We start from the raw sequence: 27,675 nt of genomic DNA on the forward strand, positions 1-27,675 counted from the left end.
TTTCAAGTGAAACACTTTTTTCCCCTATATTTGGAATTAATTTATATTATTAATCTATAAATATTTTAAACTAAGTAAAATTATATATTAATTTAATTTTGTTGCTTTTTCAAAATTATAATTTGTTTCTTAGAAATTTCTTTGATGATGCTTAGAAAATGATCTTGGTATTGTAAAAATATGACTATACATATGGATGTCTACATGGAAATGTAGGAGGTCTGTCCAGAAAGTATCACACCATGTAATATGAAAAATAGAGACATTTATTGAAGAAGATACAACATAAAAGAAATATTGTACACAGGACAATGATGCCTCAGTCCCCTTCAAAGTAGACACCTTAGGACCTCACACAGTTCTCCCAGTTCCCATCTGTTGCTCTGTTGTATTTTCCTGAATCTCATTGATTGTCTGAAATCTCTTCCCTAAAGGTGATTTTAGTTTTGAGAAAAGGCAGAAGTTACAGGTCACCAAATCTGGGGTGTAGCGGGGCTAAGTCACCTGGGTGATTTGATGTTTTGCCAAAAAACTCTGCATAAGATGTGATGCATGAGCAGGCATGTTGTTGTGAATCATCTGAATAGTTTCTGCAGAGGATTCAATCTTAATGCAAAATCTGATGCAGATTCATTGCTCTGCTTACTTATTTTGAATGTGATGGCTGCCCAGTAAACACGCTCACTCAACAGCTTCTACTTCCCCCACTGACTATTACAGTGAAGTTGTCATTGTTCACACACGCACATTCCAGTCCACTCTCCTCAGCTGTCAGGTTACATTGATGTCATGCAAACCGTTTTTGTTATATTAGCAATGGCTGCACTTCTTCTGACAGACCTCATATACTACAATTTAGTTAATAGTGATGGTCTTGGTACTAGACTTACGGGAGATGTTTATTTTCTTCTGTATATAGTTCTTTTATTCTGTAATGTAATACATTGTTAAACAAAAGAAAAATAGCATAAGTATATCGATAAGACAGGAAGCTCTAAACTTTCCTTGGTTTCTGTTTTTTTCCTCTTGATTTTAAAAATTGATTTTAGGGAGAGAGGAAGGAGGGGAAAGAGAAAGATAGAGATAGGGAGATAGATGAGAGTGAGAGATTTGTTCCATTTATTTATGTATTCATTGATTGATTCTTAATATGTGCCCTGATTCTTATATTGAACTCTCAACCTTGTCTTGTAGGGTCAGTGCTCTAACCAACTGAGCTACCTGGCCAGGGTGTCTTTGGTTTCTAGAAAATGAAGCTGTGTATTTCTCTGAACTGCTAAATGCTTGTTTTTCTCCTCAACTGAAGGGATGTAACAGATGATGAGTCCTTTGTTGATGAATTGAGGATTACACTACGGTTTTTTGCATCTGTCTTAATTCGAAGGATTCACAAGGTATATATTTATAATGAGGAATTTGGGACCTTTATGATTACTAAAAAGAGTTTAAAAATTTTTTTATTTACTTTATCCTATACTGTATGTATTTTTTTCACTTTTCATTTTTTTAAGATTAAAAGATGAATGGATGGCTTGATTCATTCATTAGTTTTACTTTAATGCTTGCATATCTTGGTATGTAGCAATTAGAAATAAAAAGGCAACTATAAGGAAAATAGTCATGTTCCATTTTGATAAATTTACCGTGTAAATGGTAATGATTATTATTTAGTTTTTAAATGTTTGAATGATCCTTTGTATGTGTTTGGAGCTTTGCCCACAGATATTCTCATAGTGTGTTGGCTGTAGGTATACATGCTTGACTACTGTCTTGTCATTTCAATAGAACTGAACATATTGACAGTAAATTGGTATATAATATCTGTGCTACTATTAAACAAAGATAAAGATAAATCTTGTTAAATGTTTCTATACAAATTTTAGAAATGAACAGTATAGTCAACCACTGTAGAAAAAATAATGCAAAAAATATGAATAAGCAGTTCACAAAAAAAATAAAGTGCCAGTGAATACTTGGAGTTATGTTGTCTCATCAAATAAATACAGTTTTTTGATATGATACCATTCTTTTGCCTATCAGTTTGGGAAAGATAAAAAAAGTGGTGCCATCTAGTAATGGTTATTGTGGGGGAACAGCTAGAGCAAGTGTGAATCCCAGTTGGTTTAACTCTTATGTTGGAAGGCACTTTGAAAATCTCTGATAAAAGATTTAAAATGTTGTACTCCCAAATTTAATTCTACTTTTTAATAATTTAAAGAATTTATCAGAGTTTATATAAAAATATATGTCAAGAACTCATTTCAGTATAATGAAAAACTGTTTATTAAATGATAAGATTGTTGGTTATGTAGTATAATACATGCCAACTACAGATTCCTATCCAGGCATGAAAAACCATTCTATAGAATAGTACTTATTTCCATGGGAAATAACCTTATATAGTTAAGTGGAAGGGGCTGGAAGATAATACATGAAGCATTTTTCCATTTTGAAAGCAAAGATCACATATTAAAGCTTGTTAATATGTATATTAAGGTCATACATATTCTTATCACTGTTAACTCTTATTATGGTGGTGAGTTGATGCTATTATTTAGTTCTTTCCATGAATTTCTTTCTGTTCACTATTGTTATTGCATTGTGCATTTGTTATTTTTGTAGATAGACAAATGTTGATAAACATTAATCATACTATTTTTAAAAAGGTTCTGAGACAGTAGTAGATAATTTAATAGCAGACAAAGTAGAATAAAAGATTTAGTAAGAAATATCAATTGATTGATTGATTACAAACTAGTTAAGTTGTAACTTAGAGTAAGTCAATAAAATGAATTGATCAAAAAGCTGATTCATTACAGTGAATTCACCTATAGGTATTAGTAGAACTCTGCTACATTAGGTTTTGAGATAGCCTAGTGATTTTAAAATCATAGTACCCCATACTTGAAGTATGCTATATGTATTTTTTTGGTAACAACTTTATTAAGATATACTTTATATGCCTTATAATTCACTCATTTAAGGTGTACAGCTCAGTTGCTTTTTGAGTATTCCCAGAGTTATGCAGTCATCACCACAGTCAATTTTAGAACATTTATATCACCCTAGAAGAAACCTCATACCCTTCGGTCATAAGCTCCCCTCCCCCATCTCTTTAGCCTTAGCCAGCTACCATTCTGTTTTCTGTTTCTATAGATATGTCCATTCTGGACATTTCATATAAATGACCACATACAATCTGTGGCCTTTTATGACTCATTACTTTTACTTAGCATAATGTTTTTAAGGTTAGTTAATGTTATTGGTCATGTTGTAGCATGTATCAGTACCTCATTCTTTTTCATGTCTCAATAAATAGTTCATTGTATAAAAATGCCACATTTTGTTTATTCATCCATCAGTTGTTATGAATAATGGTGCCATAGCATCTCTATACAAGTTTTTCTTGGGTAAGGTAGGGGAGATACATGTTCTTATTTGTTTTAGCTACAAATTTAGGATTTTAATTGCTGGGTCAAATGGTAACTATTTAAGTTTTTGAGAACCTGCCAGACTGCTTTCTAAAGTGGCTGTATCATTTTACAATCCTACTAGCAGTGTTTTAGCGTTCTGATTTCTCCACATTCTTGCCAGAACTAGTTGTTATCTCACTTTTTGATTCTAACCATAGTAGTTGTAAAGCAGTCTCTCATTGTGGTTTTAATTTGCATTTCCCTGCTAATGATGTTGAACATCTTTTTATTTACTTATTGGCCACTTGTGATCAGTTTTTTACAAATGTTTATTCAAATCCTTTGCCCATTTTTAACTGTGTTTTTTGTCTTTTTATTATTGAGTTGTAACTGTTCATTATATATTAATTTATCAGGTATATAATTTGCAAATATGTTTTTAAAGATTTTATTTATTTTTAGAGAGGGGAAGGGAAGGAGAAAGAGAGAGAGAAAAACATCAATGTGTGGTTACCTCTTGTGTGCTCCCCCCCAGTTGGGGCACATGCCTGGGTTGCAGGCCAGGTCCCCAACTGGGGATGTGTGAGAGGCAACTGATCTATATATCTCTCACATATCAAGAGATATATAGAGAGGGAGTTTCTCTCCCTTTTTTCCTCCCTCTCTTCTCCTCTCTCTAAAAATAAATTTCAAAAAATAAAATCTTTAAAAAAAAGAAAATGATCTTATATAGGCAAAAAATATATGTAAACTGCTCTGGATTTTATTAGTAAATCACTAAAATTTGTGAGTTTATGATCCATCATGCTTATTAGGTTTACCAGCTTGTGATTTTTTTCCTCTTTAATATGTAATTTAAAGATAATTGAAAAGTTAACACAAAACTTAACACTATTGTGATGAAATTTTCTCATCATGCTTTTTTGATAAAGGGAAAATGTTGAGTTTGGTAGTAGAAGATAAGCCCATCAAGTGTCAAAGTCCAGTAAACATGCTTTTTGGTTATTTATTTTATTTGCAATTTATTTTTAGTTCCTTTTATTTGTTTCTTTTATGTGTATTCATATAAGCTCTCAACACTTTCTCACTAAACTATCATAGTCACTACCGTTTCCAGCTTTTAAATTGAAAAATGTCTATGGGGAATGATGAAATTTAATATTATTGTTAATAGAAAGCTTTCATATATCTTAAAACCAGGATTTAGCTTGTCAGCTGAATGAAAAAGTTCATTTACAGGTAACCTCAGTAAGCACAAGTTTATAGCCTCAAAGGGATAATAAGTTACTTAAGATTTTCCCTTGCAGGCATTTAAAGCACGTTAAAGAAATAAGTCATGAGTAAAGATATTTTGTGAGAAAAATTGAGTTTACAAGGTATGCATATTAAGGTATTTTCATTACTGTGGTAGAAAAATTCTCTGAAGTTATAGTTAGTATGATCTAAGAATATAAAGTGCATTTAAAATTGTTTTTAAAAGATTCCAAATAATACCTCTAATTTTTAAGACCATATGTTCTAATATTTTAAATATATATAGTGTTATTGCCATTGTAACTTAGCAATAATTACTTTAAAAGTTTTATTTTAATGTTGAATTCTTCTAGGTGGATATTCCATCTATTATAACCAAGAAACTATTAAAAGCAGCAATGAAGCATATAGAGGTGATAGTTAAAGCCAGTCAGAAAGGTAATACAGTTTTCTACTACAAAGTTTGAGTGATTTTGTTTTTATACACCAACTTTCCCCTTAAATATCTAAGCATTAATTGATACATTCACAAATACTGTGAGAGTATTTTTTAATTTAAAATATTTTTAATAGTTTCTTAACCATATAAGTGATTGTGAAAATTCAAGAATCTATGAAAATTAAAGTACAATTCACTTTTAGATATACTGTTGATTTCTCTTGTATTTTTTTGAATGATAGTCTGTTGCCTTCATTACTTCTTCTGAGGTTTATCTCACTCTGTTTCCCCTTTCTCCTTAATGATTTCACAGTTTTGACCTATCTTATATACTGCCTTTCCTATATATTACTATTGTGTTGATTTAACAATTCTTATATGTTACCTCTCTACTAAACAAAAATGAATGACTGCTGTAGAATCTAAACTGTATTTTTAAACCCTTCTCTATCTGGTCAGTTATTTTGATCTACTCTTGTTTCACTGTGTGTTATGTATGCTTTAGCCAGGATGACCTATTTGCAGTTCCTCATGTGTATTTTGCCCTTTGTACAGTCATGATTTACACATAGCAAGTGTTTGGCAATTTCTCCATACACTGCACAAAACTTTTTTTGCATTTCAGTTTCATTTTTACCTTTCTTGAAATAGTAAAGCACAATATGCCTAAAATGTTGTGTTTTCTTTCATCTCCAATATTAAAATGGTTGCATAAAACTTCACTAGTTTTGTTAACTAGTTTTTTTAATTCATGCTGATATGACAGCTGTCACAATACAACCTAACAAAATTGTTTAGAATAAAGTTAAAGACAACTTAGTGCTACTAGAGCCATAGTATGGAAAACATGTAATGGACTTTTGGGCCAACCCAATAGGTTTACAGTTGCCCTTATGGCAAATAATACAAGAGTAAATAATAATACAAGACTAAACACTGTGTTTTGCATACTCACAATTGTAAACCTACTCTGCCCCACCCTGTATTGATGTTTTCTATCTATGTATGTACTTCCATGGCCCTTAGAAATAATGAATAGCCCTGGCTGATGTGGACTGAGTGCCAGCCTGTGAACCAAGGGGTCACCAGTTCAATTCTCAGTTAGGGCACATGCCTGGGTTGTGGGCTGGGTTCCCAGTTGGGGGCACATGAGAGGCAGCCACACATTGATGTTTCTCTCCCGTTCTTTCTCCCTCCCTTCCCCTCTCTCTAAAAACAAATAATTAAATAAAATCTTAAAAATAATTAATATGTATATGTGCATATGCATGTATATATTTAGCATTGATTTAATTTAAATTTAATAAATAATTATGCAGAAGGATTCAGTCTTTCATCCTGAAGGTATCTGTCTCTTTGTCATAGATTCTAGGGGCATTTCCTTTTGTAGTGTAAAAATTGCTGACTGGTTAGGCAGTAAATAGACTGGTGAATAGTGGGGATAAATATATGCCCAGTTTTCTAGCATCTATATTTTGCTTATACTCTTGGTTAAAGTTCTTTTCCCCCTTTATATTCTTTTTATCTTTTGCCTGATTCCTTTATGTTCTCATTACCTTGAACTGTAAAAATCTGTCATGTATGACAGATATTGAATAAGTTCCAATCTAGTGATTTATTATGTATGAATGCTTAATCACATTGGATATTATAATTACTTACACATTTTTAAATGACATCTTTTCAGCATTCATAAGCATTTAATAACTGTTTATTGATGTGGAAACTGAGGTTCAAGGGATGATATATCATTTGTTCAAGATCTTATCAGTAAAGAAGTTGAGCTTAGATTTAGCATAGCTTAGTCTTCTTATTTTATCTTTAAATTATTTTTTCCTTTTAAATATTTTCTTCTTCATGTTACTAAAGTTATACCAATTTTCCCTCTTTGCCCCTCTGCACTCCTCCTGTCCCTCATTCCCACAGTCAATGACCTCGCCATTCGTTATCCATGACCCTGGGTCTTGCTTATGTTCTTTGACTTTTCCCTTCACCTTCTTTCAACCTTCACTCTCCCCTCTTGCAGCTGTTAGTCTGTTCTAAAGCCTAGCTTAGTCTTCTTATTTTAAATCTCTGCTCATAACATGAATTTTGAAATGACCAGCACCCCAAATTCTTGGGAAATGCTTGCAAATATTTGCATAATTATAAAATAAAATGCATGTCTTGTAAAAACTATGTCCTTTGCCAGTCCTGCTTTTATACCTCTGGTATAGCTAACCTTCATCTGTCTACTTAGTACTCACATTGTTAGAGTGTATATATTGGCTTTTTAAGTAAATGTGCTTGCATTCTCTTTCATTAAAAATAGGAGTAAATAGTAAAAAAATAATGCTTTTGAATTAGGGCTAAGATTTTCATCATAGACTCCATAATTTTAAAATTTGGCATGACATGCAGATAGGGGAAAGCATGACTTGTTTTTCTCTTAGGCTTTTGAGGGCTGTAAAAAGGAGTAGCAGTACTATTACTTTTAAGTCTTAAAATATTAGTTTAGTGCTTGACCTTTTAAGAAAACTTTGTTCATATGACTTTTATCGGAAGTTAATGTCAACGTTTATTCAGTAATCTATCTGTTTGTGGAGTTCTACCTTATATAATTCCTCTGTACCTCTTCTGTCCTTATATTCTAGGCATAAGATACAGAATTCAACCAGGGAAGTCATTTTCTTTTACTGTAGTTGCTCAAAAGAGTTACCCAAATGATTTTGGTGTGAAAGCAGAGACGATAAGAATTTTAAGAAGGCTTTTGTCCATGTATGAAGGACATGTGCACAAAACCAAAGGGGGGAGGATCAAAGGTGGGGAGTGGGGATGGCTGAGGTGGAGGGGAGTGGTGGGAGGAAATTAGAGACAACTGTACTTGAACAACAATAAAAGAAAATGAATAAAAACCAAACAAATGAAGAAACAAACAAAAAAGGAGGCTTTTTTGGTATTTGTAGAGGATATGCATTTGATAACAAAAGCTTTGTGTATACTAGAAGCTGTTTTCTTTATTTTTTTCCACTTTAAAACAATATTTGCTTTTGTTTACTCTAATTTGTAAGGTAGTGACATCAGTTCAAATTCTTGTTTGCCAAGGGGAAAAAGGTTTTTTATTGAAAAATTTTAAAACTTCCAGACAAGAGGAAAATTACTTTTTTATATTCTGTTTGTGAAAAGTTTTCCTGTAAAATACATAATGAAAAGAAAGGAGGTCTAGGAAAAGAATGACTAAAATGTTTGTTAGTGGAAATGGCCAAAGTTATTTAATGTTGTTTAACTCTTTTTTCAATATTTATTTTTATTTATATTTATAGTGGAAAATACAGAGTTTTTACAGCAAGCTGCTTTAGAAGAATATGGTCCAGAGCTTCATGTGGCCTTGAGGAGTCGAAGAGATGAATTACACTATTTAAGGAAACTTACTGAACTACTTTTTCCTTACGTTTTGCCTCCTAAAGCAACAGACTGCAGGTATAAATAGACTGGAAAATGTCAGAGCAGTGTTTGCATACCATGCCATATGAATATTGCTATTCTTGATCATAGTAGGAGCACACTAAAACTTGAGGTCTTAAAATGCTACTTAGGTGCTGAGTATTCATGATGTGTTGTGTTGCTTAGAATTTTTTTTAATTGATCCAGGGGAGTCAGATAAATATGAAACAAAATTAATTTTCTTAAAAAATTTAAATGGATATTTATTGATTTTAGAGAAAGAGGAAGGTGTGGGGAGAGAGAGAGAAAGAAAAAGAAAGGCCCTGGATGGTGTGGCTCAGTGGATTGAGTGCTGGCCTATGAACTGAAGGGTCACTGGTTCAATTCCCAGTCAGGGCACATGCTTGGGTTGTGGGGCCAGGTCCCCAGTAGTAGGGATGTGCAAGAGGCAACCACACATTGATATTTCTGTCTCTCCCTCTCTTTGTCCCTCCCTTCCCCTCTCTCTAAAAATAAATAAATAAATAAATAAATAAATAAATAAATAAATAAATAAAAGAAAGAAAGAAAGAAAGAAAGAAAGAAACAAACATGAATTTGTTGCTCTACCTACTTATGCATTCATTGGTTGACCCATGTCTGTGCCCTGAGTGGGGATCCAACCTGCAACCTTGGCATATGGGAATGATGCTGTAAACAATTGAACTAACTGGCCAGGGCTAAAATTACTTTTCTTATTTGAGATCATTATACTTTGTTACTTTCTTGGTGTTCCATTTCATTTCATTTCATTGTGTTCTATTTATTTTATTTTATTTTTAAATTTAATTTATATATTTTTTATTATTCAAGTACAGTTGTCTCCATTTTCCCCTCACCATGTCCCCCTGCTCCATCTCTCCTTGCCTCCCACCTTCAGTCTTACCCCCTTTAGCTTTGGGCAAAGGACCTGAACTGACACTTCTCTAGGAAGGACATGCAGAGGGCCCAGAGACATATGAAAGGATGCTCAGCATCACTAACCATCAGAGAGATGCAGAATATTTTTACATTTTTATTTATTTATTTTATTTTTATTGAATTTATTGGGATGACATTGGTTAATAAAAGTATGTAGGCTTTAGGTGTACAATTCTATAATACATCATCTGTACATTGTATTGTTCGTTCCCACCCCAGGTTAAGTCTCCTACCATCACCATTTATTCCCCTTGTGCCTTCTACCTCTCCCTGCTTCACTTTCCCTCTGGTAATCACATTGCCTGTGTCTATGAGTTCTTCATCTTTTTTATTTATATATTTTTTGCTTAATACCTTCACCTATTTCACCCAGCCCCAATTCCCTCCCCTCTGATAGCTCAGCATGTTCTTTCTGAGTCTGTTTCTATTTTGTTAGTTTATTTTCTTCACTAGATTCCACATATTAGTGAAATCATATGGTACTTGTCTTTCTCTGACTGGCTTATTTCACTTAGCATTATGCTCTCCAGATCCATTCGTGCTGTTGCAAAGAGTAAGATTTCCTTCTTTTTTATAGCTAAGTCGTATTCCATTGTGTAAACATAACACTGCTTTTTTACCTACGAATCTACTGATGGGTACCTGGGCTGCTTCCAGATCTTGGCTATTATAAATAATGCTGTAGTGAACATAAGTCTGCATATATTTTTTTGAATAGTGTTTTGGGTTTCTTCAGATATATTCCAAGAAGTGGAATTACTGGGTTATAAGGCAGTTCCATTTTTAATTTTTTGAGGTAACACGACACTGTTTTCCATGGTGGCTGCACCAGTCTGTATTCCAACCAGGAGTACATGAGGGTTCCCTTCTCTCCACATCCTTGCCAACACTTGTGTGTCGATTTATTGATGATAACCATTCTGACAGGTGTGGGGTGATATTTCATTGTGGTTTTAATTTGCATTTCCCTGATAATTAGTGCCACTGAGCATCTTTTTATATGTCCTCTTTGGAGAAGTGTCTATTTAGGTCCTTTGCCCATTTTTCATTTGGAGTGTTTTTGGTTTTGGTGTTGAGTTTTACAAGGTTTTTAATTAATTTTAGATATTAATCCCTTATCACATGTATTGGCAAATATGTTCTCACATTTAGTAGGTTATTTTTCATTTTGTTGGTTTCCTCTGCAAAAACTTTTTAGTAGATATAGTCCCATTTATTTATTTTTTGTTTTGTTTCCCTTGCCCAAGGCAATATATCAGAAAAAATATTGTTATGAGAAATGTCTGAGATTGATGTTCCTTTTTAAAGTCATGTACATTATGACAGAAACAATGTGAACAAATGATACAGACAAATTCGGGTTTTAAGGTATTCACCTGCAGAGAATAGTTAAGCCATCATCTGGTCCTTTCTCCCTTGTTTTGGCAGGAGCACATTTAGATTATTCTATAAAGTTACCTCAGTGCTCTTACCCTAATAATCCTGGAAGGAGAAACCATGGCTTATTTTTCCTGATGCTCTATAAATATTACTTTATTTTATTTAAATTTTTATTTTAAAAAAATTAAAAAAATTATTCCAATATTTTAATCAAAGATTTTTATTTTAAACAGAGTAATTTAAAATATTAATCTATTATAAAACATTTATACTATTAAACATATTAGTTTTAAATACATTAAAAATGTTAACTATTACATTAAAAGTACATTGAAATGTTACCTATTCCCAGGTGGGAAGTGTTTTTTAGTGCTCACCTAAGTTCTTCCTGCTAAGGAAATGCCTTTTTTTTTTTTCTGAAATAGTATTCTCTTTTAGCCAAATTAAGGGCTCCAAATGTAGTCTGTGAACCAGTAGCATGAGTTTTACTTGGGAGCCTGGAAGAAATGAAGAGTCTTGGGACATACCCTAGACCTTCTGTGTCATATTGCATTTTAACAAGATTCCCAGGTAAAAACTGATGTAAATCAATAAATATATACACCACTGTTTCTTTTTTCAGATCCTTGACCTTACTTTTAAGAGAGATCCTTTCTGGTTCGGTGTTCCTTCCTTCTTTGGATTTTCTAGCTGATCCAGTAAGACTTAAATTTTTTTTCTTTAACCGCAGTTAAAATTTATCATCTTAAGTGTTTTCATGTATACAATAGTGGTATTCAGTAATTTATAAAGTTGAGCAACCATCACTACTGTTCATCTGCACAACTCTTTTCATCTTACAAAACTGAAACTTTATACCCATTAAACAATAATTTTTCATTCCTACCTTTCCCTAGCTCCTGGCAGCCCCCGCGCTACTTCCTGTCACTATGAATTTGACTACTTTGTACATCTAAATGGAATCATGCGGTGTTTATCTTTTTTGTGATTGGCCTATTTCACTTAGCATAACGTCCTTGAAGTTCATCCATGTTGTAGCATGTATCAAAATTTCCTTTTCAAGGCTGAATAATATTTTGTTGTAAACATATAAAACATTTACTTATTCACCCATTTCCTGTTAGACACTTGAGTTGCTTTTGCTTTTGATCCAGTAAGAATTTGAAGAAACAGGAATGTTTTATAAACATTTTAAATGCCAAAGTCAGATTAACTTTCTTTGTCCATTTTCATAAAAGTGGAATTATGCATTGTAGATTTTTTAAGTCCTGCTGTATTACATAAGTGTACATGCTTTGCCACTGCTCTGTTTCTTTCTTAAATTTTTAGAAACTTTCATAATATGATAAAAGCCACGAAAAATCTGGACAGAATATAATAATAGAATTATTCTGACCTATGTTTATGATTTTTTATTAGGATACTGTGAATCATTTGATCATCATCTTCATAGTCAACAGTCCAGTGAGTATTTAACATATTAGAAAATACTTCACATGGAATTGAACCTTGATGCCTATCTGTCAAATCAATGACAATTTTAATGAATTAATTCTCTTTCTTTAAAGCCTGAAAAAGCAACTGAACCACCTTCTCCTTTGGTTCCATTCTTGCAAAAATTTGCAGAACCTAGAAATAAAAAGCCATCTGTAAGTATTTTCAAAATAGCTTATATTACTTTTGGTAAACAATTTATTGTGTATTTATATAGCCTTAACTGACACTTCCTCTCATACTGTGTTTAGGTGCTGAAGTTAGAATTGAAGCAAATCAGAGAGCAGCAAGATCTCTTATTTCGTTTTATGAACTTTCTGAAACAAGAAGGAGCAGTGCATGTGTTGCAGATTTGTCTGACTGTGGGTGAGGCTTACCTGTGTACTTTATTTAAAGTCATTAAAATTTTTTTTAAATAGGCCCTGGCTGGGTAGCTCAGTTGGTTAGAGCATCGTTCAGCTGTGCCAAGGTTGCAGGTTCAAGCTCAGGTTAGGGCACATACAAGAAGCAACCAATGAATGTATAAATAAGTGGAACAACAAATCTCTCTTTTCCTTTCTCCCTTTAAAATCAATAACTAAAATTAAAAAATGTTTAAATATGTTCGAATATTTAGATCAGCTCTGGTGTTGTGGTTGTCATCTATCATCGTACTAAATTTATTTACTAGAAATTCTAAGAATACCTATGAATTGTCTTTCAAGTGTCCACTCTTTCTAGATTGGGACATAATTTATAACTGACTTCAAGCAAATTCTATTAGAAAAAAACTACTCAAGGTTAGGTATTATACTTAGTCATTAGCCTATATGGATAGCACTTTATAATAGTTTTTATTAAGGATTACACTTTTTGATAAAATAATCAAATATAAAAGTGTTTCATTTTGATTTTAAACTATAGCATTTTGCATTAGATTTATGAGACACTTTATGCACTATAAATTAATGTACTTAATTTCTTTTTAAAATGCCATTTAAAAATTTAGGTATAAATTACATATGAAACCCATAGCACTTCAAGAACAGTTTAATCAGTTTTGATGAATCTGTACATTTGAATAACCTACACCTTTATCAAGATATAGAACATTTTCGTTTCCCTGGAAAGTTCCTTTAGTGCCCTTAAATGATCCACCCCTGCTCTTACCAAAGCAATCACTGGTCTCATTCCTCTCAACACAGATTAGTTTTGCCTGTACAATTTCTTTTTTTTTAAAGATTTTATTTATTTATGTATCTTTAGAGGGGAAGGAGAGAGGGAGAGAAATATCAATGTATGGTTGCCTTTTGTGCATCCCCTGCTGGGAGTTGGCCTGCAGGGAACCAGCCTGCAACCCAGGAATGTGCCCTGACTGGGAATCGAACCGTGATTGTCTGGTTCACAGGCCTGTGCTCAATCCACTGAGCTACACCAGCCAGGGCTTGTACAATTTCTTTATGTAAGTGGAATCACATAGTATGCACTTTTTTATGCATAACTTTATTGATTCAGGGTAATGCTTTTTAAGATTGATCCATGTTGTTGTATAGATAAGTAATTTGCTTTATTTTATTGCTAAGTAGGATTCTTTTGCATGAATATGCCACAGTTTCTTTCTCCATTCTCCTTGTAGATGGATATCTGGACTGCTTCCACTAATGGGCTATTATGAGTAAAGTTTCTATTAACATTCCTGTACAAGGCTTTCTGTTGGACACATGTTTAATAACTGGAAGAATTGCTGGGTCACAGGATAGATACATGTTTAATTTTATAAGAAACTTTCATATTGTTTTTTGAAGTGGTTGTACTAATTTATTCCCCCTAGCAATGTGTGAAAGTTCTGGTTGCTCTTCATCTTTAACAAAGTTTGGTGGTGGTTATGTTTTTATGTTTTACCAGGTAGGTGGGTGTATGGTGGTATATTGTACTTATAATTAGCATTTATCTAATGACTACTGGTGTGGAACACTTTATCATATGCTTATTGATCATACAAATATTTTTCTATAAACGTGTTTGTCATTTGCTTATCTTTTATTGAATTGGGTTTTTTTTTGGTCATTACATTATAAGAGTTCTTTATATATTATAGATACAAGTCTTGTCAGATGTAAGGACTATGAATATTTTTCTCCACACAATAGACAGTCTTTCCATTTTCTGAATAGTGTATTTTGATGAGAACATTTTAATTTTGATGAAATTTATTATATCTATTTTTAATTCTATGCTTAGTGCTTTTTGAGACCACTGTAAGAAGTCTTTGCCTACTTAAGTCAAGATACTTGCCCATTGTCTGTAGATCCATTATAGTTTTGTTTTTTACATGCAGATTTGTGATCTACCTTGAAGTAATTTTTGTGTTGGTATTAGATAGGGGTGGAGGTTCATTTTTTCCAATATCCATTTTTTAAAGAGATATTTCTTTCCCATTTTGAATCACTTTGGTATCTTTGTCAAATCATTTGACCATATATGTGTAGTTATATTTCCAGATTGTATTCTGTTCTGTTGACCCACATGTCTGGTTTTCTTTGGCTAATACCACAGCCTTGATTAGAGTATATACTGAGTCTTGAAGTCAGATGGTCTAAGGCCTCATACTTTATCCTTTTTTTATCATGTATTTTATTGATTATGCCATTACAGTTGTCCCCTTTCCCCTCTCCATCCTGCACACCCCCTCCTGCCCACATCCCCTCCCCTTTAGTTCATGTCCGTGTGTCATAAATTCTTCAGCTTCTACATTTCCCACACTACTCTTGCCCTCCCCCATCTATTTTCTACCTACCATCTATGCTACTTATTCTCTGTACCTTCACCCCCCATTCCTGCTCCCACTCCCCTGTTGCTAACCCTCCATGTGATCTCCATTTATGTGACTCCGTTCCTGTTTTAGCTGTCCGCTTAGTTTGCTTTTATTTTAGGTGTGGTTGTTAATAACTGTGAGTTGCTGTCCTTTCACTGTTCACATGTTTTATCTTCTTTTTCTTAGGTAAGTCCCTTTAACACTTCATATAATAAGGGCTTGGTGATGATGAACTCCTTGAACTTGACCTTATCTGAGAAGCACTTTATCTGCCCTTCCATTCTAAATAAAAGCTTTTCTGGATAGAGCAATCTTGGATGTAGGTCCTTGCCTTTCATGACTTGGAATACTTCTTTTTAGCCCCTTCTTGCCTGGAAGGTCTCTTTTGAGAAATCAGCTGACAGTCTGATGGGCACTCCTTTGTAGGTTACTGTGTCCTTATCTCTTGCTGGTTCTAGGATTCTCTCCTTCATTTTAATCTTGGCTAATGTAATTATGATGTGCCTTGGTGTGTTCCTCCTTGGGTCCAAATTCTTTGGGACTCTCTGAGCTTCCTGGACTTCTTGGAAGTCTATTTCCTTTTCCATATTGGAGAAATTCTCCTTTATTATTTGTTCAAATAAGTTTTCCACTCGTGGCTGTTCCTCTTCCCCTTCTGGTACCCCCATAATCCGGATGTTGGAACGTTTAAAGATGTCCTGGAGGTTCCTAAGCCTCTCCTAATTTTTTTGAATTCTCGTTTCTTCATCCTTTTCTGATTGGATGTTTCGTTCTTCCTTCTGGTCCATTCCATTGATTTGAGTCCAAGTTTCCTTTCCATCCCTATTGGTTCCCTGTGCATTTTCCTTCATTGCACTTAGTGAGCCTTCATTTTTTCATGTAATTTGTGACCAAAATCAACCAGTTCTGTGAGCATCCTGATTACCAGTGTTTTGAACTGTGCATCTGATAGGTTGGCTATCTCTTGGTTGATTAGATGTATTGGCTCTGGGGCTTTGATCTGTTCTTCTGCTTGAGCCAAAAGTTTTTGGTCAGGTCCCACCTGTTACATATGACAGGTGGAGCCTTAGGTGTTCACCAGGGTGGGGCAACCCAGTTGCTGTATGTGCGGGTGGGGTCAGAGAGGGAACAGTGTACTTACGCAGCTCTCACCACTCTTTTAAGAGACTGGTTGTGTGAGGAGGTAAAGTGTATCTACCTATGCCTGAATCTTGGCCAGTACTCTAATTTTTTCCATGTATTTTGAACTTCATTTAAGATTGTTTTGTCTTCTTGAGGAATTTATCCCTTTATATGAGTATGCTCTTTATCTCTGTTTTGAAGTTTTCTTTGATTTTCTATAGCTACACCATCTTCTTTACATTTGAGTTTGAATTCTATATATTTTTCTATACAATTAAAGTGTTTAATGTATTTCCTGTAAACAGCACATAGTTTAATCTTTTAAAAAATCTGGTTAGATAATCTTTGCCTCCTAATTGCAGTTTGTAAGACATTCATACTTAATATAATTATTGTATGCTTATTGTTAGATGTCCTGTTGTGGTGTTTTGTATTTGTTTGATATATTTGTTTCTTCTTGTCTTTCTTTGAGTTACTTGAATATTTTTTAGTATTCCATTTTATTTCCTCTATTGACTTTTTTGTCTCTTCTGTTTTCTTCTTTCTTTTTTTTAGTGGTTGCTCAGAAATTGCATTACATGTCTTTCATTTGTTGCAGTTTTCATTTTAAAATATTTTACTGCTTCAGAACTGATATAAGAACCTCAGTATACCTGAAATTACCCCCTTCCTGCTTGTTGTGCTTGTTACTGTTGTAGGTGGGAATTACGTTCTTCCACATGGTCACAAGGAAAACATTCCAAGGATCCATGCGTGGGAGATTGTAGGGTGCAAGATGGTTTATTCATGTAGAGATAGAAGCTGCCCCCGCTAAGTTTCCCATGTTGCATCTCCCTCTGTAACATCATGGAAAAAGTCCAACCATGTCTTCAGAAAGGGCAAAATAAAAGTCAGTGTCCAGAGTTTCTACTTCATATTTAAGTATAGTCCTTCGGAGCCTGCAGGTGGCTGCTAAGCAGTCTCAATCCCCATTGTGCCTGGCACCAGTCTATTTCAGGCTCCTTCCTGGAGCCTACCTGTGGAGCCTGTACCACCGTGGGCCATGTGGCTGCTATGGCTTCATGGCTGCATGCATCCAGGTGAGAGATTGTGCGAATGGATAGGGTGAGAGCATCACTGGGTGGGCAGGAGAAAGAGAGCTCCTTTGTTCCCCTGAGGTTATATTAGCTTGGGTTGGGATGGACCACGTGCCCTTTCAAAAGAACGAATGAACTTCACAGGCTTTCACATGCTTTGGATGGGCCACCTCTCAACTAATCCTTTTTGCCCTAGGCTATACTGACAGTCCTCTTTGGTCAGGCATCTTTCCCAGCACCATTTTGACTTCTGGTGCACATGTGCCTGTTTTCCTCTGCTTCAATCTGGCAACCTAGTACTGGAGGGGGAAGGGAGGAGGCTTAATCCTGTTGGCAAAGCACAATGCTGTACTCCCCCAGGCATGAAGCTGTAGCTTCCTGACTAGCAGTTGGGCTCCTATTTCCGAATTTATTAGGCCCAATGTCTAGTACCCTTTGCTCTTTTTTCTTTTATCATTATCATGATTTTACAAATTTCTCTTTGTTTTTGGTTTTGAGTAATTCGACTATAATATGTAGTTTTCTTTTTATTTATTTTGTTTGGGTATTACTGAGTCTTGGATATGTGGGTGGGTGTCTTCCATCATTTTTGAAAATTGGCTGTTATTGCTTCAAATATTTTGACTTATTTTTTTCTGTTGCTTCTGGGACTCCAATTATATGAATTTCCTATCATCAAAAATATCTTAAATATTCTGTTGCTGTGTTTTAAAGCTCTTCCTTTCTGTGTTTCAGTTTGGATAATTAAGAATTGAGGTAAAATTCATATCAATAGCTCTTGTAATAAAAAAAGTCAATATTTTATCTGTCCAACTGTTCTTGTTTGTCATTTTAGGAAAAAAAAGACATTTGCAGACTCTCAGCTCTATCACTAGTGTATAACCTTCACTGTGGAAGGAATATTGTTTAAAAGCTTGGCTTCAACTAAAAAAAAATCCCTTAGTTTTCACTGTTGTTTAGTGAATCAGATTTTAAAATCTGACACTTGGTATAAGAAATTAATACAGTATGTTCTTTAAAGAAAACTTTAGATAAAAATTAGAATAAGAAAATTTTAGAAATGTATTTACTTATTCTAAATTCTAGAACAGTTGTATTGTTATGCAAGTATTTATATATTCTATAATAGTGTATAAAATATTTGAGTATTTCTTTCATCTAAGTAGTATTTTACTTCTAATTAAGTGGTTTTTTAAAATTAGTTTTTATTGATTATGCTATTTACAGTTGTCCTATCCAGTTAATAAGTCTTTTAAAAAAACTTGAAATGATGAACTGTTTGTTTATAATTGCTGCTCTTAATATTGGTTACAATTAGACTGGAGCATGAAGTATTCATGAAAGTTATATATTAAAATAATTCTTTTTTTTCATACTCTTTTCTAATTTGCTAGAGGAATTCAATGATAGAATTTTGCGACCAGAGTTATCAAATGATGAAATGCTGTCTCTTCATGAGGAGTTGCAGAAGATTTATAGAACATATTGTTTGGATGAAAGTATTGACAAAATTCGATTTGATCCCTTCATTGTAGAAGAGATTCAAAAAAGTAAGTCAAAGATGATGATGGGAATGGATTCTACAGCTTTGTACAATTTTCAGAGTTGTCTCTTGTATCCTGTTTATTATTGCAACAGTTGTGTGAGATACACAGGCATCCATAATCTTACTTTACCAACTAGATGAAAGCTTTGATGAAGAAACTTGTTCACAGTTCACATAACTAACACTTGCCAGAACGAGAGCTTGGTTATTCTAATTTCTCATTCTAGTGTGATTTCTATACCTTATAGTGGATTTTCTACAAAACATGTTTGTATGCTATTTGACTATCATGAATTTTAAACTAATATATAATGTATTTATGCTATTCATAAACAATTTCTACAATGTAATGTTTTAAAAATAGTTGCTGAAGGCCCGTATATAGATGTTGTGAAACTTCAAACTATGAGATGTCTTTTTGAAGCATATGAACATGTACTTTCTCTGCTGGAGAATGTGTTTACTCCTATGTTCTGCCATAGTGATGAGGTAAGTCAAAATATTAATCTTGTTGGAGGATTTTTCTGTAAAACGTAATAGTGGCTTTGATAACGTTAGATGAATAATTCAAATAAAAAGCAGAAAAATTAAACATGATTAATTAGGAAACTGAATACTCTTTTTACTTTATAACTTAATAGAGATTAAAAATTAATTTGTAGAAACAATTTCCAGTGCCAGAACTGTGTGTGTGTGTGTGTGTGTGTGTGTGTGTGTGTGTAGCTAGGTAGATTGTGACCAAATTGGTCTACCTCATTTGCCAAATGCCTGAGTGGCTTGGTGGAACTTTGTGGAAACAGAAACCTCATTTTTGTATATACGTTATTTTAGACCTGTGGAAATCAAGTGCAGTATTTTAATCCTTACTCTATTTCACTGTGGTTGTATTCACTTGATTTAAATAACATCTTCTTTAAACTGGAATGTAGTGTGTTAAAATATTGTGTTTCAGTATTGAATATTAGTTTAATAAATCAATTATTTTGGAAGTATTTCAGACAACTTTTAAGAGGTGCAGAATCACCAACACGAAACTCAAAATTCAACAGGTAGGTATATTTAATCATATGTTAAAATATATGCATATATTTAATGCATATGTTTTATTTTCCTACTTGTTGATGCTAATTCTTCTGTGATAGTATCATTATCTTTATTAGCTATTTTTCCATGAGTATGTGGTTCTATTGCTGCATAAGTAGACAAGATATTTTACTAAGGAACTGTAGAGCTATACTACATATAGTAACACAAGGCCTGAAATTTTTTTACAAGCCTTTTAACAAGATACACACCATTGCCTTATTAATCTCATAGTTACATATTAGTGTTTGATTATCTACTTTATTGGAGACTATGGACTGCACACATAAATGAAATCCACAGGTAACTCAATTTTAGACAGTTCCCTGGCCCCGCATCCCAGTGAGTACTTTAAGGAATAGAGTACAAAAAAGTAGAAGGATTTTTCTGCCTCTCCTTTCTGACTTTCTAGAAATGTAAGTGTGTAGGCAAATGATCTAAAGAGAGATAACAGAAGAGAGGCATTTTATCCATTTATAAACTAAATAATGTCTTGATTTGTACATAAATTGTCATATGTACAAAATTGACACTGATATCAAATCCAGAAATCTATATGATATTCACATTGCTCAGCACCTTCCCAGTTTGTCTGAGCAAGGATCTAATAAATATATAAATAAATTATAAATGAGGTACAAAGAGTAAGTTGATAGAAAATGGAGTCATTTTATAGATAGGTAGTGCTAGGAAAAATGTGAAAATCTTAGCCATGGGGAGAATATGTGTATTGCATTTTTTGACATAACCAAGGATTGTAGAAATATTGAATTATTTCAAATGTTGAGTATTTATTCTTAAATAATGCTTCAGTATAAGTAGTATACATGTAATAACTTCTCTAAAAGGTAGAAAATATCTTTCTGATTCTTTGTAAAATTGTCATCACTTTCCCCCCTAAAATTATGTATTGCAGCCATGAAATGTTGACTTACGGAAGTCCCATCCATGCCTTTTAAAATAGCATTCTTTACCCAATCCATGTGTCTCTTCTTTCATTTGAATACTTCTCAAACCTTTTATCAAATTTCTTAGCATCACTTAAGAAGCAGGTGAAACTTCTACCCGTTCATAGACTCAGGGTGGTTGGAGTACAAACTAGGATATTAAGCTTATTGAAACTCCAATATAGGACCATTTAAGGTGAAGTGGTTCTTTGATCTTGCAAGCACGCAGGGTAGCTAAATCTAAGTCAGGGTCCTAACTTCATAGATGGAAAGCTTTCTTTGCCACTTTGAAAATACCTGGTTGCCTCCAACATATTAATGTACTAATTTTTTGCTGGATTTAAAATATAAAATAAACAGGAAAAAATATGGGTTCTTTGCTTTCTGAGTACTGATTATGTTCTTTTAAAATAAAGTAAGTTTTTCTTGTTATTGACCTGACTCTAATATTAACTATCAGTCTTATCAGGACTCTGTTTAATGACTCATTTATGACTATATAGAATAAATAAAAGACTTTGTATTATTTCCTTGAAAAGTTAGTGTAGCATTGCTAATTTGCTGTTAAATGGCTTAAAATATGTAAAATATTTGTTCATATATTTTGTCAATGTTCTATATTGACAAAATATGGAAAGTAAACTTTTGTATCTTAAAAGTAAACTTTTTTTACTTAATTCTTATTCAAGTACAGTTTTCTGTTTTATATTCCCTGCCCTGCCCAAAAGTAAACTTTTAATGCATACTGTTTCATTCTGTACTGAAAACTCAATGTAAAAAATATTTAGAGATCTTTTGTTAACTTTGCTTAACTTAAAACATACTTTTTAAAATATGCAAACTAAAAATGTGTGAAGCATGCATTATTTTATTTAATACAGACATGAATTCCGTGCTGGAAAGTACAGGTTTGCTTTCTGTGCCAAGTTTTTGGTAGTCTCTGCATACATTCCACTGTGTCAAACAAGCGGTATGCCTAAATGAGGGCAAAAAATATAAAATTATTTTCTGACATACTGTGTTTTTAAGAACTTGTTTTTAATGATCTAGAAATCATATCCCAAACTGCCCCAAAACAGCCCTTGTACTTTATTTTTCTTTCCTTTATCATGTTGTTCATAAGAATTCCTTCCCTTTGCAAAGATGAATGTTGTCCACCTGTACCTTATAAAGCTTTTAAATTTTGTTTTGTGTTCTAAAGTGAAACTTGTTTAATATCTGGACTTTCTCTCTCCCCTTTCCTTATATAATTTCACGTATCTGTTATTGCAGAGGTAGCCTAAGTTTGGATGATTTTCGGTAAGTTTTGAGACAGCATGTGATTCTTTTCAGTATGTTATTTGTGTAAGTCCAGAAGGTACACCCAAACCAACTTGAGTACAACTAAAAAAGGAAATAATGAAACATTGTGTTATTACTGCCTTTAATATCAGCTAATAGGGGTATCGGTTAAAAATTAACCTCTGCTTTGATTATAGATATCCCCTATTTGAAATAGCAGTATATCCTTATGTCATCATAAAATTAAAATGTCAGTATAAAAATGGAATGATCAAGCCAGTACCTAGCTTTTCAAGGTTATTGACTCATTTTTTTGTTATTGATTTTGCTAAATTACTTTTAGAATTATTTGTGTTTAAAGAATTTTTTAGAAACAAGAAGTACAATATTTCTGTATTTCTGGGCATAATTACAAGTGAGATATTTTAGAAATAGGTCATATTTCAAAAAGTCCAATTGTTATTTATGGTCTGTCTAGGTTCTAGAGACTAGAATAATCTATCTAAATTCTAGATGTTTAGATTTCAATAATATTTTGTCAACATTTTTGTACTTGTTTTTGGAAACATTTCTATCAGAGAGAATTGTGTTTACAGTTCTGGATTTTCAAAACACTAAATGCATGCTTGCTTAAATGAAATAATCTAGTTTAAGTACCCTTTTTACTATTAAATAATTTATTATTAGAATTTTTCCAGTTATAAAATGAGTTTGATCTGCTTTTTGAACATGTATAACATGCACATGTTATTATATAACTGGTGTGGTTGAAGCTTGATCAGTTTACTTCTAGTTCTGTAATTGTTCCATTATTTTAGTAAATTTTGTTTGTAGAAAGTATTGCTATTTATTGAGCATTTGAAGCAAACTTCTTTGGATTTTAAAGTAGTCATTTTGATTTGGGTATCTGTTGTAAGGGCAGTAGTATATAATGAGCATGCACTTTAAATTGGATAAAAGTTATATTATGTCTTTATTTATTGAAACATGGACTAGTAGGCTGTAATGGAGGAAAATTGGCTTTTTTTGTAGTTGTTTTCTAGGTATTTCTGCTTTTAGAAATTTACTTTTGAGAAACATTACAAAACCAATACATATTAGTTTATTATGAGTAGTAGTCGTGCGTGGCAGAGTGACCTGCTTTCTTAGGCTGCATTTGCTTTTATTCTTATACTCAGTACTAACTCTTCCCTTTGGTATTTTTTCTTTTTATTATTTTCAAGTTAAATAAGATGCATTTCATACTGCACTTTTTAAAATTAAAACATTATATTTTGCTTAAAAACTTTCAGTCAAAAAAAAACCTTTCAGTCATAAAGGACAGATTTTTTTTTAATTCTGTCTAAAATGAGTACTGAGAAGGTCATAGTTTTATATATTTTTCTTTTTTTAATGGAAGTTGTAGCTTTTTTTTAAAGATTGTATTTATATATCTTTAGAGAGAGGATAAAGACAAGAGAGGGAGAGAAACATCAATGTGTGGTCACCTCTCCTGTGCCCCCTACTGGGTACTCTGCCCTCAACCCAGGCATGTGACCTGACTGGGAATCGAACTGGTGACCTTTTGGTTGACAGGCCAGTGCTCAACCCACTGAGCCATACCAGCCAGGGGGAGCAGTACAATTTAAATGGATACTCCACTTTGAACTCTGTCTTACAACATTAAAAAAAAATCTATTTCAAAATATGTATGGCAATAATAACCATGTACCACTAGGGGGCTCTCATTTTAAAAACATTTTAGTTCAGTTCATGTTTTAAAGTAAAATAGGTAAATTTCAAGTATTTGTTAATAAATATTTTCCCATTTATGTATTGCCTCCATTTTAAAACTTTAAATCTTTTCCTTTGAGATGTTTTGCCAGTCTATGACTGAGAAATCCAAAAGGCTATGTTAGCTTTAACTTCACAACTATTTTTCTTCATTATTATTTACAGTAAAGTAGACTGTTAAGATAATTGGCTTGTGATTGATGCATTTTTTTTTATATTTAGGAGCACACAGAAAAGAGGAGAATCATTTGGAATCAGCAGAATAGGTAGCAAAATTAAGGGAGTATTCAAAAGTACCACCATGGAGGGAGCAATGTTGCCTAATTATGGTTTAGCTGAAGGTGAAGATGACTTTGTAAGTAAATATTCTTCAGTGTGATTCCTGTATAACTTCACACTTACAATGCTATACAATAATTGGATATAATCCCTTGTTGTTTTTCCTCTTCTTTATCTTCTTTCAAATTTCTTTTTATATTCCCCATTCTTCCATCAGTTATTACAGTTTCATGGTGCTAATCTAATTTTTTAAATTCCTGAGCACTAAGTTACTGCTTACTAAGGCCAGAATGGTTTCTGTTAAGCTGAGTCAAACAATTTACCATATTTTGTTTAGGCTTTAACTTCATATCCTGATCTTATCCCTTTCCAGCCATATGGTCCAGACATACAGAGTTGTTCATAGATGTCCTAAACTCTTGCTACTCAAACTGTGATGTGTGGGTTATTTGTATTAGCATTACCTGGAAGCTTGTTATAAATACAGAATCTCAGGCTTTATCCAGGACCTACTGAATTATAATTTACATTTTAATAGTTCATTTATATGTACATTACACCCAGCATGCTCTTTTATATCTCTAGATTTTGGCACATGCTGTTCTTGAAATGACCCCCAGTGAGCCCTGCTATGAGTCCCCAAGAAGAATTGAACATTTCCTTCTTTGTACTCCTATTAAATCATATTTAAAGCATGCACCATAGTGTATTTGAAATTATGTGTTTATGATTGTTTTTCCTAGGAATTAGTGAGTTCAATAAAGGGAACTACTGTCTTATTTGTACTTTTCATTCATTTAACAAATCTTAATTGATCTCAAATCTTCATTGATTTCAAATCTTCATATTGCCTTTTAAAGACTTTGAGCACTGGCAATAAGATAATTAACACATGGACTTTGTGGAGGAGTCACAAGATGGCAGTGGAGTAGAAGGATGTATTGTGTACCTCCTCCCAAAAACAAACTGTAAATAAAACTAGAGAGGGGAATAGTCACCCGAAATAAACTGAAGACTACCCGAAAATGAGAGTTTTAACCATGCATGGGCAAAAAACACCATGAAACTGGTAGAAGGTGTGAGGTCGTTAAAGGGGCCAGTCCTGTTCACATGGGCAGTGGGCTGAGATGGCAGTGTGGGAGTGGGAGCTTCCCCTTGAAAGGAGAAGCCGGGACTGCAAAATGGGCTCCCAAGCACAGAGCATCAGTGCCAGTATCAGTTGACCATGTAGCACGCAGCAGTGAAAGACCATGGGGTTTTTCTCTGCTGGAGAGAGACAAGACCTGCTGGAGACAAAGCCACTAGTTTCCCCCTAATTATTAAAGGGACCAAAGCACAGTTTTTATGTTTTTGTGTTTGCAGGCACTCACCTTGGGCCCCAGTGAAGGGAGGGTAGTGCACATTGGAGTCATGCAAGGAAAGTGTGAAGTAGGAGGCACTGGGGAGAGAAGTAGAGGAGCGGCTCTGGGTTTTTCTGTGTTGGTGTATGCCTGGATTCCGCAGCAGTCATCTTGCTTGAGAAGAGCAAGTACCTCCCTGGAGAAAAGCAATTACTTTACCCTGTGGGATATTGCTTACCCCACCCTTCCTCTGCAGTCTTGTTCCCTCCACCCTGCATCTTTTTTCCCTTTTTATGTGTTTTTTCATTTTGTTTTATGTGGGTTTTTCCCTTTTCTTTTTTTCCATCCTGTATCTCAGTCCCTTTTGAGGAGACAGGAACCTACAGAGACTCAGGGGGTGTCAGGAGAAGCTGTAGGGCATAGTCATTTTATATGCTTTCCAAAACAAACAGACTGACACTTCCCCCTCATGGGAGAGCCATAGGAACACCATTCTAGTGTCCAGCAGACTCAAAATTTGGCTATGGAGACCCCACTCATTTGCCTACAAGGGGCCCTGCCCTGCCAAGTCCTGGGAAATAATCCCAGACAGACTCAGACTAGTGACTCAGGGACAGGGGTACACACCCACTATCTTTCCTGAGATCTGAAAGGCATGTGCCACGGGAGATCCAAGAGTCCCATCCCCGATAATTTCAACAGAAGCCCTCTCAGTAGCAGCTGGATCTGTGACTAGTTTAAGACCGACAGCAGGCCGACAGTCAGAGATAGGCAGAGGCAGATCCTGTGGTGACTTGGGATGTTTGCTGACACACCCCTTGACCCAGCGTTGATAAAACCCAGCTCTACAGAGCAGCTTGGCCTATCCTGGGAGAAGCCAAGCCTGGGGATATCAGTAACAGACTGGCTTACCTGTAGCTTTGAATAGGTTGCCGAGGACTAGACATGGATAGTACCTGACATTGGCTTAGACTAGCCTCAGACAGCATCAGAACTATAACCAAAGGAAGAACACAGCAGGCAAACACTAAACTCTGCTGAGTTGACTACCACTTTGTTTTTTTCGTTATTTTCATGATTTTTATAGCCTTTTTATTTTTTCTATTTTTCCCTTTTATTTTTTAAAAGTTATATTTTATTGATTATATCATTACAGCTATCCTGATTTTTTCCCCTTTGCCATCCTCCACACAGCACCGCCCCCTCTTTCAGGCAGTTCCCCCCACCCTTGTTTATGTCCACAGATCGTGCATATAAGTTCTTTGGCTACTCCCTTTCCTATACTGTATTTTACATTTCCATGGCTATTCATTTCCACCTATTCATATTTCTTAATCCCCTTTTCTCTCACCCATTCTCCCACACCTGCCCTTCCATCTCTTTATCTGTAACCTTTAGCATTTAAATTATGCTGTATCTTGGGGTGGACCTTTTGCATCCATCTTGTTTGGGACCCTGTGCTTCCTGGACTTGCATTATCTATTTCCTTCACCAAATTAGAGAAGTTTTCTTTCATTATTTTTTCAAACATTTTTCTAACTTATTATTCTTTCTCTTCTCCTTCTGGCACCCCTATGATTCGAGTGTGGGGCCTTGAAGTTGTCCCACAGGCTGCTAATACTTCCCTTGTTTTTTTGGAATCTCTTCTTGTTTTCTGATTGGTTGTTTTTTGCTTGCTTACATTCAGAATCGTAGATTTGATTCTCAGCTTCATCCACTCGACTGTTGTTTCCTTATAAATTGTTCTTTATTTCAATTAATGTATCCTTTGTTTCTGACTGGATATTTTTTTATGCTGTTCAGGTCTTCACTAAAGTCTTTCAGCATTCTTTTTATTTTATTTATTTATTTATTTATTTAACTTTTGTTCAAGTACAGTTTTCTTTCTTTTATTCCCAGCCCTGCACCCCCCCAGTGCTCCCCACCCCCTCCCATCTCCGCCCCCCGTCTTAGTTATTGTCCATGTGTCCTTCATACTTATTCATGTGAGTCCATCCCCTTTTACTCTGTGCTTCTCTCCCCTCTACCCTCTGGACCCTGTCAGCACATTCTGTATTTCAGTGTCTTTGGT

At 34.1% G+C, this 27,675-nt stretch overlaps 1 protein-coding gene across 5 annotated transcripts in view; it reads left to right on the top strand.

Moving 5' to 3' along the window:
- Positions 1-27,675, top strand: part of SNX14 (sorting nexin 14) — an 88,085-nt gene that overhangs the window by 22,466 nt on the left and 37,944 nt on the right. For 3 of the 5 annotated variants that reach the window (XM_037039259.1, XM_037039261.1, XM_037039263.1), the window contains 12 exons: positions 1,307-1,394; positions 5,021-5,105; positions 8,409-8,565; positions 11,492-11,567; positions 12,289-12,333; positions 12,438-12,518; positions 12,615-12,729; positions 18,750-18,905; positions 19,266-19,390; positions 19,892-19,950; positions 22,204-22,230; positions 24,208-24,340. In XM_037039259.1, the coding sequence (XP_036895154.1) occupies positions 1,307-1,394; positions 5,021-5,105; positions 8,409-8,565; positions 11,492-11,567; positions 12,289-12,333; positions 12,438-12,518; positions 12,615-12,729; positions 18,750-18,905; positions 19,266-19,390; positions 19,892-19,950; positions 22,204-22,230; positions 24,208-24,340 (1,147 nt within the window). The remainder of the gene's footprint in view (positions 1-1,306; positions 1,395-5,020; positions 5,106-8,408; positions 8,566-11,491; positions 11,568-12,288; positions 12,334-12,437; positions 12,519-12,614; positions 12,730-18,749; positions 18,906-19,265; positions 19,391-19,891; positions 19,951-22,203; positions 22,231-24,207; positions 24,341-27,675) is intronic. The other 2 variants (XM_037039260.1, XM_037039262.1) reach the window with 1 other exon arrangement.

This window comes from Sturnira hondurensis, unplaced genomic scaffold (assembly GCF_014824575.4).
Source record: "Sturnira hondurensis isolate 20B ecotype Veracruz unplaced genomic scaffold, ASM1482457v3 Scaffold0025370, whole genome shotgun sequence".
Classification (NCBI taxonomy): domain Eukaryota; kingdom Metazoa; phylum Chordata; class Mammalia; order Chiroptera; family Phyllostomidae; genus Sturnira; species Sturnira hondurensis.